Source organism: Acanthamoeba castellanii, assembly GCF_000313135.1.
Source record: "Acanthamoeba castellanii str. Neff unplaced genomic scaffold scf7180000084770, whole genome shotgun sequence".
Classification (NCBI taxonomy): domain Eukaryota; phylum Discosea; order Longamoebia; family Acanthamoebidae; genus Acanthamoeba; species Acanthamoeba castellanii.
In genome coordinates this window covers 84,464-97,766 of record NW_004457532.1, presented here as the reverse complement: position 1 = coordinate 97,766, position 13,303 = coordinate 84,464, and the positions used below count along the sequence as shown (strand labels likewise).

The following is a 13,303-nucleotide window of genomic DNA, read 5'->3' as shown; positions in this document are numbered from 1 at the left end:
CAACTGATCATGCCCTCAGAGAAGGTGGCGGGGTTGATGCCTGTCGAAGGGGTGAGTATGCGCTTAGGGTTATAAAAAACCGACAAAGCGAAGTGCTTTGAAAGAGCAACGTAGGAGGGATGCGTACTGAGATGGACTTCTTCGAACAGCGTGGCATCAAAGTAACCGCCAAAACCGTGCAGGGTAGAGGCCTCTTCGATGACCCACGAGAGCTTGGTGTAGCGGCTGTTGTCGATCAGCGCAGCCCTGGTGATTAGAATTCGGGTAGTACCGTGAAATAGCGTTAGTACTCGCGCGCAATCGTGTCGGTGGGGAATTTGGGGGGGGACCTGTTGGGATGCGTGAAGGTGAAGCAAGGCTTGGCCTCAGCCAACTGGTCGGTGTTGTGGAACTTGACGACATAGGCCGTCTCAAAGTGCTTCCGGTCGTTGTACGCCTTCACTTCATTGTAGAGCTTGGACGAACTGAGCGGAGCCAAATAGGACGTGTACGCGCTCGGAATACTGATGCCACCGATTTCTGTGCGCGCGCGCATCAGTTAGGACAGCGTAACAAGGGCTGCGTGCTAAGGACCCTTCAGGCGGCACTTCGTCTTGTCGCCACAGAGAGGAAGAGCCTAAGGATGAATGCATACCCTTGAGGAACTTCTGGGCGCCATCCAGACACTCGGGCGACAGCTCGTTGTCACCGAAGGAACCAAGGAGCTCGCTGACGAGGATATCGGCCTTCTCTGGGGCGTTCCACACCCTCATGTCGGTGTCGACCACGGTCACATTGTCCCAGCCCTCGGCGACCTTGCGGTTGCGAAGGGTGATGACAGCGTTGGGGTTCTTGTCGACGGCGTACACCTTCAGCTTTCGCTCGGCCTGTTTAGCGGCGCGGAGAGCCCCGGCAACCAGAGGGCCTCGGCCGGCGCCAACCACCATGAGGACGGTCTCCTCATCTTTGCCCCTCTTCTTCAAAGCTGTGTGTGCACGGGCGGTCACGACCGATGTCAAGGCGTTAGTATTCTCGCCGAGTAATCATTAAAACTCCTTTTAGGGTGGGGTGAGCAAGCGAGATAGGCCTCGAGAACGGTGGAGCGAAACGGTCTTACCTTCAAAGCAGGCCCGCTCATATTCGCGGTACTTGACGGGATCCCTCTCGAAGGTCTCATACGTCTGTGACTCCAGGTTGTCCATCAGGGGCTGGAGCGGAGCCTGGAGGTAGTCCCAGTAGGGCGCCTCGAAGTGCTCCTGGTCGGTGAGGGGCGACTGCTTGCGGTGCAGGAAGCGGATGTACTGCTGGTAAGCCGAGAGTCCGTCCTTGTGGTGCGGCGATCCGGTCACGATGAATTGCAGACGATACTAGAGAGAGAGAGAGAGTATCAAGGCGAGGTGAGCTGGCGGTTATCCACATGCGAGCACTGGAAAAGTTCAGGCTGGCCAACCAAACGATCATTGGAGATTCGATAGCGTGGTGGTGGGTGGTGGTCGTGGTGGTGGGGCGGGAGTACCCTGAACAAACGGCAGAGGAAGGCCTGGTGCTTCTTGGAAAGCGTGGGGTAACCCAACTTGTTCGTCAGGAAGATGCTCGTGGGCAGAATGACGGCCTTGACGGGCTCGCCGAGCCACCTCTTCAGCGCCTTCTCGCCGGGCAAGTCCGCAGTCAGCTCCAGGGCTAGTGGGTGGGTCCAGAGGAGGAGCCAGGAAGCACGCCGCATGGAAGAAGAAAAAGAGAGTGGTGAGCGAAGGTTGGTCTCTCGCCAGGGAGAGCGTTGATGTGGGCAAGCATTGAGGTTCGAATTGGGAGGAGAGGGCGGAGAGATCTCAGTACCTACGCCCATGTTGGAGTTGTGCTCAGCCAAGAGGCGGAGGTTGTTCCACCACTCCCAAGGATCGGTCTCTCGTGCTTCTTGCTCTGACTGCTGGTGATCGTCATCCTTGAATTATTTAGTAATAAATTCATATAATCAGTAAGATTGAGGCAAGCAAATTGATGGATCGGGAGAAGAGTTGACAATGCCGCTTCCAGCCAAAGTAGAGAGAGAGAGAGAGAGAAAAGAGGGAGGTCCTAACCTGAAGAAGGACCTCTGGCGCAACAAGTGGAATCTTGACCCAGGCCTGCATGTACGAGAGGTTGCTTGCGACGTGGTTGATGACGTGCGAGTAGTTGGTCGAGTGGAAGCGGGGTGCGGGCAGCATTACAGCGTGCAGGCCCAAATGGGTCGCCCACGCCACCTCCTGCTTGAAGGCCTACGCACATGGGAAGAAATTATTAATGTGTTAATTTTAAATTGTGTGAATTCGGCCCAGCAGAGAAATGAGATGAAATGAGATCTCAACGCAGATCGAGAAAGGAGAGAGGAAGGGCACACCTTCTCGGAGCGGGTCCTGATCGCAGCACTCTCAGAATCACAATCGAGCCAGGGCGAAATCTTTCCGATGACGCTGGTCGTCCAGTCGTTCGAGCCGAGCAGGGTGTCAGAGCGCGTGAGCGGCTCATCGCGCTTGATCACGAGGGCGTCGAAGGGCCTCCTGTAGCGCGGATGAACGAGCGGCACCGAAATAAAGTCATACCCAGAGGAACGCGAAAATTGGAGCGTCTCCTCTATATCGGGCACGCAATTGGTGTCAACACCAAGCGAGATGCGATCGTCCATTGCAGCTGCCACAAGAAAACACACTACCGAAATCACAGATTATTTGCACTCCGCCCGAGCCCAAAAAGCGGAAAAAACTCAGGAAAAGGTTTTAAAAAAATTGGAGATAGGAGGCACTTCACTGCGTACGAAGCCTATTTTTCGGACGGGGAAACCATTCACTGCTGCCACACTCAGCTCCTGGCCGACCTCTCCGCCGCCTCGGCCCGCTGCTGGTGGTCTTCAGCACTTCAGTCGAACTTCTGGCCACCCTCGTCTTCGCCGCTCTCGCTCTCGCTCTCACCGCCACGGTTACGCTTCGACTTGTCGGCAAGCTTGGGGACCAGGGCATAGCTGCCCACCCTCTTCATCTCCCTCGACACCGGGAACATGGTCTTGGTCATCTCCACGAACCTAGGTGACCAGAAAAAAACATCCAAACGGCACGATTGAGTCAGTCACCAGAAGAAGAAGGATGCTGTCTAGCACTGAGGAGAGAGAGAGAGAGTAGAATCTCCGCACACACGCACACACGCACACACGCACATACACAACATGATGATAATGATCACAGTGTGCGCCGTACCAGTAGAGCGAAAGGGAGTAGTGGACAGCCATGGCAGCAAAATAGTAGACGATGGGGAACATGGGCGACTGGGCCTTCATGGGTGCGATGGTGAACCACATCACCGACGAGAACCACGGGATGCCGAACAGTCGGAATACGATGTACGAGATCCACCAGGCCCACTTGTTGTAAGTGTAAAACTTGGTGTCGCGGTATCCTGGAGTGGGGGAGAGGGGTGGAAGTCGCGAAACGAACACACACGCCGTTTGGTGGTCAGCGGGTTACTCCATCTATATATCTACGGCGCCGCTGGAATGCACACAACGATGCATGCACACACTTACCCAAGTGCACCATGAACGAACGGATGTGAGCGGGAATGTTGGTGAAGTAGGTGCACACAGTCATCCACACGCTAGGAACGGCAATAAGCGTAATGGGCTGTGATCGTGATGACGACCACGGAGGGAGAGAGGTGAGAAAGTCAGCACACTCGAGCTGGCGGGAAGAATATGGGAGAGAACAGTGCGCTTCTCGCGGTTGCACGTACCCAGTTCATGGGAATGATGATGAGGAGGACGACATGGTGGAGCACGCCAGACATCATTCGAATGTCCCAGCAGTTCTTGAGGTCGTACAGCTCGTAGGCGAACACGAAGACATAGTAGAGATACAGCAGGTAGAGGCAGTTGTCCGTCACGGTTGTGTCCAGCCGCCACTGAGCTGCTCATGAGCGGATATGCGCCAAAAGGTAGGAAGCGGAGGGGAGAGAGAGCAAGTGGTTAACGATACCATCCCAGCCGCGATAGCAGCAGCAGCAGCAGCAGCAGCATGATAGGAAAAGAGCGCACAAACCGGTGTCCCAGTTGGTCGGATCGGTGCCCTCCACCGGCACGATGGAGTGGTGGCTCTGTGATTGCAGGAGGAAGCAGGAAGGTGGTCAATACGGTTGATTGTAGGCGCGGGGACCACGGCGGAAGGTGAACACTTACCTCGCCGATGAGAAGGTAGGCCTGGTACGTGTTGACAATAATGAAGAACATGGCTACCACCCTGCGTGGAAAGCAACCGACCCAATACAATAAATGAAGTTAAAAAAAAATGATCATCGAAATTGTCAAATGAAAATTATATCATTTCATTTAGCGATTGAAAGTAGGACTAAGACACAAAAAACGCGTCTTGTGACGACTACGTCGACGTACCGCGAGGTCCAATCGACTTTCTGCATCTCGTTAAGAGACTTATACTTGCGGAAGAGACGGTAGGAGAGTGCCTCGCAGACGACGTAAAGCAGCTTGAACAAGAAGGCGTAGAGGGTGCCGAGAGCCACGACGGCCGCGATGCGCGTAGCATAGACTTGATTCCACGTTGGATCGGGTCCCGTCCAGTAGGTCGTGTCAATCACGTAATTTTGTACCAGGTCACGGATCGTCGTCATCTTCTGTTCCGATCTTTCTTCTTCGCCTTCTTCCAGCAGACAAACGGTTAACGGCCTAGCCGCTCGTAATAATCGGAAGAGGCAGAGACCGGACGCAACAACAAAAAAATGTCACTCCAAGAAGAGCGGAGTCGGCCCCGAAATGAAATTAAAAATAGGCCGAAAAAGCTTACCCCTCCGGACCAATGGGCGACCGCGTGAGAAAGGCGAACGAAGGTTCCCCACTGTTGGTCTTCGCGGGAAAACCTTTTGGTACCACCACAGGCACACCAGCCGGCCTGGATTGTACAAGTTTTTGTTTTTAACCCGAGAGAGGGAGGCCGATGATGCGACACATCATGTTCGGGAGTGCCGCCGCCAGGACAGGACACCAGGTGCGCCTAGTCGGCTACACCAGGCCCGCCGCCGTTCTGCTTGGCATTCTCCCTCGGTTCCTTCTTGAAGGAGTGCTTGCCGTAGTTCACCATGACGTACTGCTTTCCTTCCTTCTTTTTCGACTTGGCCCTCCTATTCTGGAACCTGTTTTGGGGAAGGGGGCATCGCGCGTTGTTTAGCTTCTTCTTCGTCCTCTGCCGCCGCTAGCACTGGCCATGATAGCATCACATTGGCGCGGTGGTGGTGGGTACCAGATCTGGATCCGGCGAGGACTGAAGCCCAGTTCATTGGCTAACTCCTTCCTTCTCGTTCGTGAGGTAGCTCTTCCTGCACGAGTGAATCCGGCGGTGTGTTGGAATGGTGCGAGGTGAGGCACGTGCGGCGGACCAGTTGTGTGAATGAGGGGGGGGGAAGGCAATTGGTACCTGCTCAAACACTCGTTCAAGGATGTCGAGCTGTTCTCGCGTAGCCCTCTTTCTTTTCTTCTCGCTGTCTGTGCTGTCGGGCGGACTGGCTGCGGAATGTTCACTCCGTGGCCGCTTCTTGCTGTCCCGCAACGTTGCGTCGAATCGGTCGGTCGGGTTTCCGTCGCGGCGGGCCTCTGCCTCGCGTTTTCGCTTCTTCCTCTTCTTCTTATTTTCTCCTCCGTCCCGTTCGTCTGTTCGTCTAAGGTCTCTGCTTTCCTCCCCGAAGCTCTCGGCGATGTCCTTTTCGTCGTGCGTATCGCTGCCGGTCCGCCCGCAGGGGTTGTTGGTGTCGTCGTCTCGCCTCCTCCCTTCTCCTGAGTCTTCCACGTCCACTCGTGAACATCGATGAGGGTCGCCGTGATCGTGGTGATTGTGGCTGTGGTAGTGGTGGTGACGATGGTTGTGGCTGTGGCTGTGGCTGTGGTGATGGTGATGGTGATGTCGGTGGGTGCCGTGATCATGCTGCTGGGAGGTCGTTGGTCCGCTAAAATCGAAATTGATGGAGACGGAACTGACGCGGTCGTTGCTCGCTCCCTTGTCGGCCGGTACTCGCTCCCAGACTGCGCTCTGTGGTCGGCTGGGGTGATGTTGCTGATGAGCCGGCGGCAGGGCTGGCGGCGGCGGCACAGCAGCGCCATTGCCGGCGTGCAGCTTCGCTCGTCGAAGAGGGGGGAGCGCCTGCCCGCGCCAGCCACGGGTGGCCTCGGAGTCGAGCATGTTGCCATATTGATCGATGTCCCATTCCTCGTCAAGGCTCGTGGCAAGCGCACCATCGATGCGGCCGCCTCGATAGCCTTCCTGCTTGCCGTCGATGTAGCCGCCCGTCCGCCCCTCGCGGAATCCGTCGCGATAGGCCTCCTTGAAGTGGTGCGTTCCCTCGTAGCCCTCCTTCCGGCCTTCTTTGTAGCCATCCATGAAGCCCTCCCGGTAGCCTTCCTCAGAGTCCTCCATGGTGGTCATGGCTGTTGTCGTAGTCGTAGGAGCGATCCCGAGACCGCCGCCGGAGGTAGAGATGACGGCCGCCGCCCTGGGCTCGGCAGATGGAGCGGCTGCGCTAACGCCGTTGTCGCCGACTATTACTCCCTCCCTGGCGGCGGCGGCGGCGGCGGCGGGTCGAGCGGTGGCGGATGCATCCATGACAGTGCGGAGGAGCCGCTCACGCTGGGCAATCACTTTGCTGGATGAGCTGTTCCAATCCACGGGCATGAGGCCATCGTACATCGGATAGTCGTGACCGCCGGGGCCGCCGCCGCCGAGGATAAATGGCGGCAGCTTCTCTGGAAGGCGTTTGCCCGGCGTTGGCTCGCCGTACGTGGGAGAGGATGCTGACCGCAGCGATGCGCGATCCAACGAAGGCAGGCTGGAATGGTGAAGGCCGAGGAGCGTTGATGGCGAGGGCTTGAGTGAGAAGGAGGTTGGGATGAAGGGAATGGGCGGCGCCACCGCCACAGCCGGTTGTAACAGTTCTGGGGGGGGGGGCGAAGGAACCGCGCCCACGGTCAGAAAGAGCCAAAGTGTGCAGGAAGGGGGCCATTCACCACACGAACCTTGAGAAGTGCGCAATGGGGGTAGAAGCATGTCCTCCTTGCCGCCACCGCCGGCCGACGGGGAGCTGCGGAGTGGTAGCGAGGTCAACGGCGGCAGCAGTGGGCGGTGATGTCCGTTCTGCTGCTGCGAGGTCTCCGGACTCGACCTGCAGTCGGCCAAGCCCCTCAGGGTTTGCTCGGCCGCGTGTTCCTTCGGCCATCTTTTCTCGTAATGCGCGAGCCTGGTCGTACAACGAAAAAAACCTCGCCCAGTCAGTTTGTTTCTTTGATCGAACCATAAAAAATGTGGGAAAGATCTTCCAATCACATCACAAGAACGATCAACAACCCCTCCGAGGATCAGATCTTTGAGGAGGAGGCGGAAAAACACCAATGGCTCTAGCAACGGAAGGGAGCACGTCATATAAGACCGCGCCACCATTACTACACAGACACACACACACATAGAGTGAGAAGTCTAAGTCTAACCTGTCAGCCGCGAAGCCATTGTTACTGTCAACGTTGCTTGCTAGTCCTTGTGGCGGCTGCTCTCGAAGAAGTACAGAGCTTAATCGCGAAGACGGGTGGCCCTGGCTCTGACTCATACGTGTGCCGTAGTTGCCGATCGATTTCGTTTCTTCTTCGGTTTCGACCGCAAACACACACGGGCTCTCGATAATCTTGTGCTGCTTTGGGTAGGAATGAACTATCTTTACACGCACAAGACCGCGTTTGGGCCACGAGCGCAGGCCGCCGACATCAAGAGGCCTCTCGTTTCGCCCTCTTCCCGGCCGCCCGGGACGCAGCAGTAACGAGACCCCACGTGCGGTAGCAATCGCGCACATCCTTTGCACGATTGCAAAGCGGAACACGGACACAGCAAGGGATGCCCGGTTTTATCAAGGTTATGTTAGCATCGAGTTTTCGCGTGGAGAAATTTAGCTCGGAGAAGAAAGTTGACTATATTAGGAAGTCAGAAGTCGTAACTGGTTGGATGCCGGCAGAGATTTCGCCAGCCGGTTGTCTTGAGGCTTACGACTTTAGGAATACATGATCTCTCGATCCCCGCAGGTTTGGGTGAGTTTTCTTTTGTTGTGAGGTCTCGCGGGCGCACCCACCTTGCCTCCCTCAAGAAAGACGAAGAGGCAGCGAAGACAATGGTCCATTGTCCATGGTGTCGAGAAGCGGGGTGAAGAAAAGGCTTCCCTTTTCGCCAAGCGCGGTGAAGCCGGTTCGGAGGGTGCGTGCAACGGCCCAAGAAGCACAGAGAATGCCAGACAGGCATAGTCCAAATTTTCTTCTTCCCGTGTCGCCGTTTGGTCGGCCCGCTTGGAAGGCCTGCATTCAAATTCTTGCCTTGCTCCACCCGAAACAGCGGCGTCGGTCGAAGAATGGGAGGTATGGAAGGCGGCGGTGGCGAGCCAGTCGGGGCGGCCCGAGCACTAGCAGTATTTATCTGGCTGCCCGCAGCACCAGCAATCCAAGTTTCTTCTTTCTTTACACACGCAAAGCAGCATGGCCACAGCGCTCGACAAGTTGAAGCAGCACACCATCGTGGTTGCCGACACTGGCGACTTCGGTTCGATTGAAAAGTACAAGCCGCAGGATGCCACGACCAATCCTTCTCTGATGTTGGCCGCATCGCAGTTGCCGCAGTACCAGCACCTTCTCGAAGATGCAGTTGCGGTACAACTCCCACCACACGCTGATCTTTTCTGCAGTGCACCACGCTGGCCTTGATTTGTGTTTTATTGTGCCCCCCCCTCCCCATTTGTTGCTTGTTTGCACTTCTCTCATCGCCACGTGGCTACTGCTTGTGTGCTGTGCTGGCAGTACGGCAAGAGCAAGGGATCGACGCTCGCCGAACAGACTGAAAGAGCCATGGACAAGCTGTTCGTGAACTTCGGCGTTGAGATCCTCAAGATCGTGCCCGGTCGCGTCTCCACCGAGATTGACGCTCGCCTGTCCTTCGACACCGAAGCCAACGTTGCCAAGGGTAGGGAGCTCATCGCCCTCTACAAGGAAGCTGGCATTGCCAGCGACCGCGTCCTGTTGAAGATCGCTTCCACCTGGGAGGGTCTCCAAGCGGCCAAGCAGCTGGAAGCTGAAGGCCTGCACGTCAACATGACCCTGCTGTTTTGCGTCGAGCAGGCAGCCCTCGCCGGCAAGAACGGGTTCGTGCTTCTCTCTCTCCCTCTCTCCCTCCCTCCCCTCTTCTCTCGCAACCCCATTGGGGATGCTGGTGCTCCACTTGCGCTGCGGCCAATTGACACCACCATAATGGCGTTATGGTGTGCTGTGCAGAGTGACGCTGATCTCGCCTTTTGCTGGGCGCATCACGGACTTTTACAAGCAGAAGGAGGGCAAGTCCTCTTATCCTCCCTCGGAGGACCCAGGTACTAAGTTCATCGCACTCTTTCTCCACGTCTTCCCTCCTTCCTCTCTATCCTCCACACAACTCTCCCTACCTCCCACCGCCTCACTCTGTTCAATGCTGATCAGCTTCCCCCTGTTACGTGTTGTGCGTGTCGCATGGGTGGGTACAAGGTGTGCTCTCGGTGACCAGCATCTACAACTACATGCGCAAGTATGGTTTCAAGACGCAGGTCATGGGCGCAAGCTTCAGGACCAAGGAGCAGGTCATCGAACTGGCTGGCTGCGATTTGCTCACCATCTCGCCCCAGCTGCTCGGTGAGCTGCAGGCGACCGATGCCGACGTGCCGCGCAAGCTCAACCCCGAAGCGGCAGCGAATGCCGATCTCGAGGAGCTCAACCTCGACGAGAAGACTTTCCGCTTCCTTCTCAACGAAAACGAGATGGCCGATTTCAAGCTTGCCGAAGGCATTCGCAAGTTCGTGGCCGATGTCGTCAAGCTCGAGAACGACATCAAGAAGAGGCTGTCGGCCTAAGGGTGTGGTGGCCCGCGAATCCAGTCCCCCTCCCCCCAAGGGACTCTTGTCTCCTTCCGCTCGCGCTCCTTCTCCTCGCGTTCTTCTTTGCTGCGCTTGTGCGAATAAACGTCGACGGCCGATAAAAGAGGGGGCGTGATGTTTTTTTCCTTCTTCTTTATTGATTCTTTCATTTATTTGTTTCTTGGACTGGCAGGCCCATGGACGGCACGGTGCGGCACTGCCTGAGCTGGGCCGAGGTGCGGGAGGTCATGGCGTCCAACGCGCTCGAGAAGCTGGGCCGTCTGCCCGAACAGCTGGGATGCTACCGACAGCAGACGGAGGTCATGCGCAGTGAGTTCGTCACGGTGGGGGACTTCATCCTGCACCACCGGTTCGGCTTCCCCTACCTCACCCGGCCAGAGGACGGCAAGAAGTACGTTGTTGTGCCCTCGTCTTCCGGAAGAAGAAGAACTGACGACGACGACGGTGGTGAGGGCGTTCCCCGCACGACCTCCGGAGGCTCCGAGCGCGTGGTGTGGGCCAAGAACGACTTCCCCTACGCCCTGGAAGCCGACATCAGCCACTTCCTCCTGTGGAGCCTCCAGCCTCTGCCACCCCAGCAGCTGGAGCAGCTCATCCAGCAGCACGTGGTCCCCGACGAGGAGTTTGTCTACTTTGTCAACCCGCCTGCGCTGCAGAGCGTCCAAAACGTCTTCCACGCGCACGTGCTCGTACACCACGACCAGCGCGCACCCCCAAGGCCTCCTTCTTCTGCGTCGCAGAGCAGCAGCTCTTCCACGGCTGCCCCTGCCCCCCCACCACCACCAGAGCTGCCGAGTGCGTAAAGGCCTACAAAATAATAACAATAACAATAATAATTCTGGCGCATTCCTTTCATTCCTGGCCGTTGCGTCCTCTCCCGCCAAAACCAAACGACCACGACTCCTTTGGCGCGCAACAGACGCAACCAACGCTACGAACGCGCTGGCCCTTCTAAAAGCTCCCTAAGTGTGAGAGGAAAGAAGATCGCACGATCCTCGATCAAGCCGCCGCGCAACGTTGAAGGAGGTGTTGGTGGATGTATGCGTGAGAACAGGCGGGAGAAGAAATCGCAAACGCACACGAGAAGAAGAGAATAATTAACAAACCTCCATGGATACTGCTATCGAGAAAGATCCTAATCCTAACATGATCGTCGCCATGAGGTACACGCGAATCGCTCTTCCTCCTCTGTTAGAACTGGGGATCGATCCTCTTCAGGTCACTCACTTGAGCTACTCCGTTGATATATGCGCATATCACCAGAGTACGGCCAGACAACGACAAAGAGAAGTACTGCTCCAAATCCAGGACGGTGGTGCGCGTGCTCGATGAGCGCGTAGTCATCTTCGATCCCGCCGACACGAGCACAGCCCACAGTAAAGGCGTACCCGACCATTTCCGGCGATCGCGCGATCAACGCTACATTTTTGACCGCGTATTCGATCAGTACAGCTCGCAGGCTGAAGTCTACGAACATACCGCCAAGGTACCGCCAGCAGAGTCGTCTCGTTTGGCCGACAGAGCTATCTATTTATAGATTGGACCCGGAGGTGGGGTTAACGTTTGTTTTTAAAACTTGTTGGCCAATGTCAAATCCATCAACGCTTACCCCCGTGCGTGTTCATCTCTTCTTCACGTGCGCGTGAGTTTAGCATTTGATAGATGGCGTCATGACCGGTTTCAACGCCACGGTCTTCGCCTACGGAGCGACTGGATCTGGTAAAACGCACACCATGATCGGCAACACCAGCATGCCCGGCGTTATGCCGCAGGCGCTGCAGGATCTCTTCGCTCGCATCGAGGAACGACGAGACGAAACCATCTTCACCATCTTCATCTCCTACCTCGAGATCTACAACGAACAGATTCGCGATCTGCTCGTCGAGGGCGCGACCTCTCTCGAGCTGCGCGTCAGCTCCAACGACACAGCGGTCGTGGCCGGCCTCTCGCAACACAAAGTCGACAGCGCCGACGAGGTACCTTCCCCTTTCCTTTTGGCGCTTTTCTCACCTGCGAAGGAGGCCAGGAGGACCATGGTCTGGCCCCATTCAGCCTGCTTCTTCCTCACACAACTGTTAACTGGTCGATTCGCAGATCATGGACCTGCTGTTGTGCGGCAACACAAGACGCGCCGTTTCTCCGACGGACGCCAACGAAGTGTCCTCGCGCTCGCATGCTGTGCTTCAGGTCGCCGTTCAGCAGAAAGACCGCACTGCCGACGTTCGTGCCGCGGTGAAGATGGGCAAGCTGGCCTTGATCGATTTGGCGGGGTCTGGTATGTCATCCGTACCACACGCACACGGCCGTTGCTTTGGCAACATCAATCCCGTTTGCTGCCGTAAATGTGTGTGTGTGTGTGTGTGTGAGAGAGAGACTCACCATTCGTTTCGCCTATGCAGAGCGCGCGTGCGTATCCAACAACTGTGGTGCGCGGCTCAAGGAAGGCGCCAACATCAACAAGTCGCTGCTGGCTTTGGGCAACTGCATCAATGCTCTGGGCGAGGGAGCGAAGAAGGGCGGCAAGGTGCACGTCCCGTACCGCAACAGCAAGTTGACGCGCCTCCTCAAGGACTCTCTGGGCGGCAACTGTCGAACGGTGATGATTGCCACTGTGAGCCCCTCCTCACTCAGCTACGAGGACTCGCTCAACACGCTCAAGTACGCCAACAGAGCCAAGAACATCCGAATGCAAGTCAAGCGAAACGTGGTCAACATCAACTACCACGTCGCCGAATACAAGCAGATCGTCGAGTCCCTGCGAGCTCAAGTGTCGGCGCTCAAGACCAAGGTCCAGCAGATGGAGAGGGAAAAGCAGGAGCTTCTCGGTACGCCCGCCGCACTACCCACATTCTCACCAAGCTTGACTCTGATGGTGAACACAAAAACAAAACAAAACAAAACAAAACAAAACAAAACAAAACTGACTGAGTGCTCGTTCCCGATGCTCATGTACAGCCAACACACAAGCGAAGAACTCGGCTGCCGAAGAGAAAGAGCAGTCTGCGCTCGAGGTCATCGTCGCCAAGATCAGGGCCAATCTGGAGGAGCGTGCCCGTTTCAAGCAGAACCTCAGAGAGCTGGAGGAGCGCGGCAAGAACGACACCCACCTCTCGCAAAAGAAGCTGAAGAGCATTCACGAGTACGGACCTATCTATCCTCAACCGGTGTGTTGCGTGTTTGTCGCGCGTGTCGCGCTGTCGGGAGTGAAACCGCTAACACGCCCTCTCCCCGATTCTGCGCAGCTGGGAAACGAACCCCAACAGAGGAACCACTGGTGTGTTCACGCCGCCTCAGATCTCCAAGATGAGGGAAGAAGTGCGCACCATCCAGCACAACAAAACGAGCGCAGCGTCATCAAGAAGAACGTCCAGAA

General features: G+C 56.5%; 6 protein-coding genes across 6 annotated transcripts in view; 3 read left to right on the top strand and 3 right to left on the bottom strand.

The window, feature by feature from the left end:
• ACA1_263190 (protein arginine Nmethyltransferase) overlaps nucleotides 1-2,641 on the bottom strand; it is a gene marked incomplete at both ends in the record, with an annotated part of 3,074 nt that extends 433 nt beyond the window's left edge. The window contains 9 exons of the mRNA XM_004341246.1: nucleotides 138-246; nucleotides 330-519; nucleotides 635-964; nucleotides 1,097-1,346; nucleotides 1,496-1,659; nucleotides 1,816-1,903; nucleotides 2,070-2,234; nucleotides 2,357-2,516; nucleotides 2,559-2,641. Coding sequence (XP_004341294.1) covers nucleotides 138-246; nucleotides 330-519; nucleotides 635-964; nucleotides 1,097-1,346; nucleotides 1,496-1,659; nucleotides 1,816-1,903; nucleotides 2,070-2,234; nucleotides 2,357-2,516; nucleotides 2,559-2,641 — 1,539 coding nt within the window. The remainder of the gene's footprint in view (nucleotides 1-137; nucleotides 247-329; nucleotides 520-634; nucleotides 965-1,096; nucleotides 1,347-1,495; nucleotides 1,660-1,815; nucleotides 1,904-2,069; nucleotides 2,235-2,356; nucleotides 2,517-2,558) is intronic.
• A 230-nt stretch (nucleotides 2,642-2,871) lies between these two features.
• On the bottom strand, nucleotides 2,872-4,629 carry ACA1_263180 (uncharacterized protein; the record flags this gene model as incomplete). Its single annotated transcript, XM_004341245.1, has 7 exons — nucleotides 2,872-3,034; nucleotides 3,207-3,405; nucleotides 3,533-3,629; nucleotides 3,739-3,911; nucleotides 4,044-4,098; nucleotides 4,181-4,241; nucleotides 4,394-4,629. 7 exons carry the CDS (start codon nucleotides 4,627-4,629, stop codon nucleotides 2,872-2,874), a joined length of 984 nt encoding a protein of 327 aa, XP_004341293.1.
• Nucleotides 4,630-5,009: 380 nt separating this feature from the next.
• ACA1_263170 (homeobox domain containing protein) lies at nucleotides 5,010-7,049 on the bottom strand (the record flags this gene model as incomplete). Its single annotated transcript, XM_004341244.1, has 4 exons — nucleotides 5,010-5,148; nucleotides 5,256-5,302; nucleotides 5,430-6,937; nucleotides 7,019-7,049. 4 exons carry the CDS (start codon nucleotides 7,047-7,049, stop codon nucleotides 5,010-5,012), a joined length of 1,725 nt encoding a protein of 574 aa, XP_004341292.1.
• Nucleotides 7,050-8,512: 1,463 nt separating this feature from the next.
• ACA1_263160 (transaldolase) lies at nucleotides 8,513-9,906 on the top strand (the record flags this gene model as incomplete). Its single annotated transcript, XM_004341243.1, has 4 exons — nucleotides 8,513-8,683; nucleotides 8,831-9,171; nucleotides 9,302-9,393; nucleotides 9,545-9,906. The coding sequence occupies 4 exons, from the start codon at nucleotides 8,513-8,515 to the stop codon at nucleotides 9,904-9,906; spliced, it is 966 nt and encodes a 321-aa protein (XP_004341291.1).
• A 200-nt stretch (nucleotides 9,907-10,106) lies between these two features.
• Nucleotides 10,107-10,885, top strand: ACA1_263150 (uncharacterized protein; the record flags this gene model as incomplete). Its single annotated transcript, XM_004341242.1, has 3 exons — nucleotides 10,107-10,321; nucleotides 10,358-10,619; nucleotides 10,850-10,885. The coding sequence occupies 3 exons, from the start codon at nucleotides 10,107-10,109 to the stop codon at nucleotides 10,883-10,885; spliced, it is 513 nt and encodes a 170-aa protein (XP_004341290.1).
• A 155-nt stretch (nucleotides 10,886-11,040) lies between these two features.
• The window catches only part of ACA1_263040 (kinesin motor domain containing protein), a gene marked incomplete at both ends in the record, with an annotated part of 4,534 nt that continues 2,271 nt past the window's right edge, over nucleotides 11,041-13,303 (top strand). Inside the window, 7 exons of the mRNA XM_004341241.1 lie at nucleotides 11,041-11,093; nucleotides 11,194-11,416; nucleotides 11,583-11,906; nucleotides 12,025-12,205; nucleotides 12,330-12,755; nucleotides 12,886-13,069; nucleotides 13,173-13,295. Coding sequence (XP_004341289.1) covers nucleotides 11,041-11,093; nucleotides 11,194-11,416; nucleotides 11,583-11,906; nucleotides 12,025-12,205; nucleotides 12,330-12,755; nucleotides 12,886-13,069; nucleotides 13,173-13,295 — 1,514 coding nt within the window. The remainder of the gene's footprint in view (nucleotides 11,094-11,193; nucleotides 11,417-11,582; nucleotides 11,907-12,024; nucleotides 12,206-12,329; nucleotides 12,756-12,885; nucleotides 13,070-13,172; nucleotides 13,296-13,303) is intronic.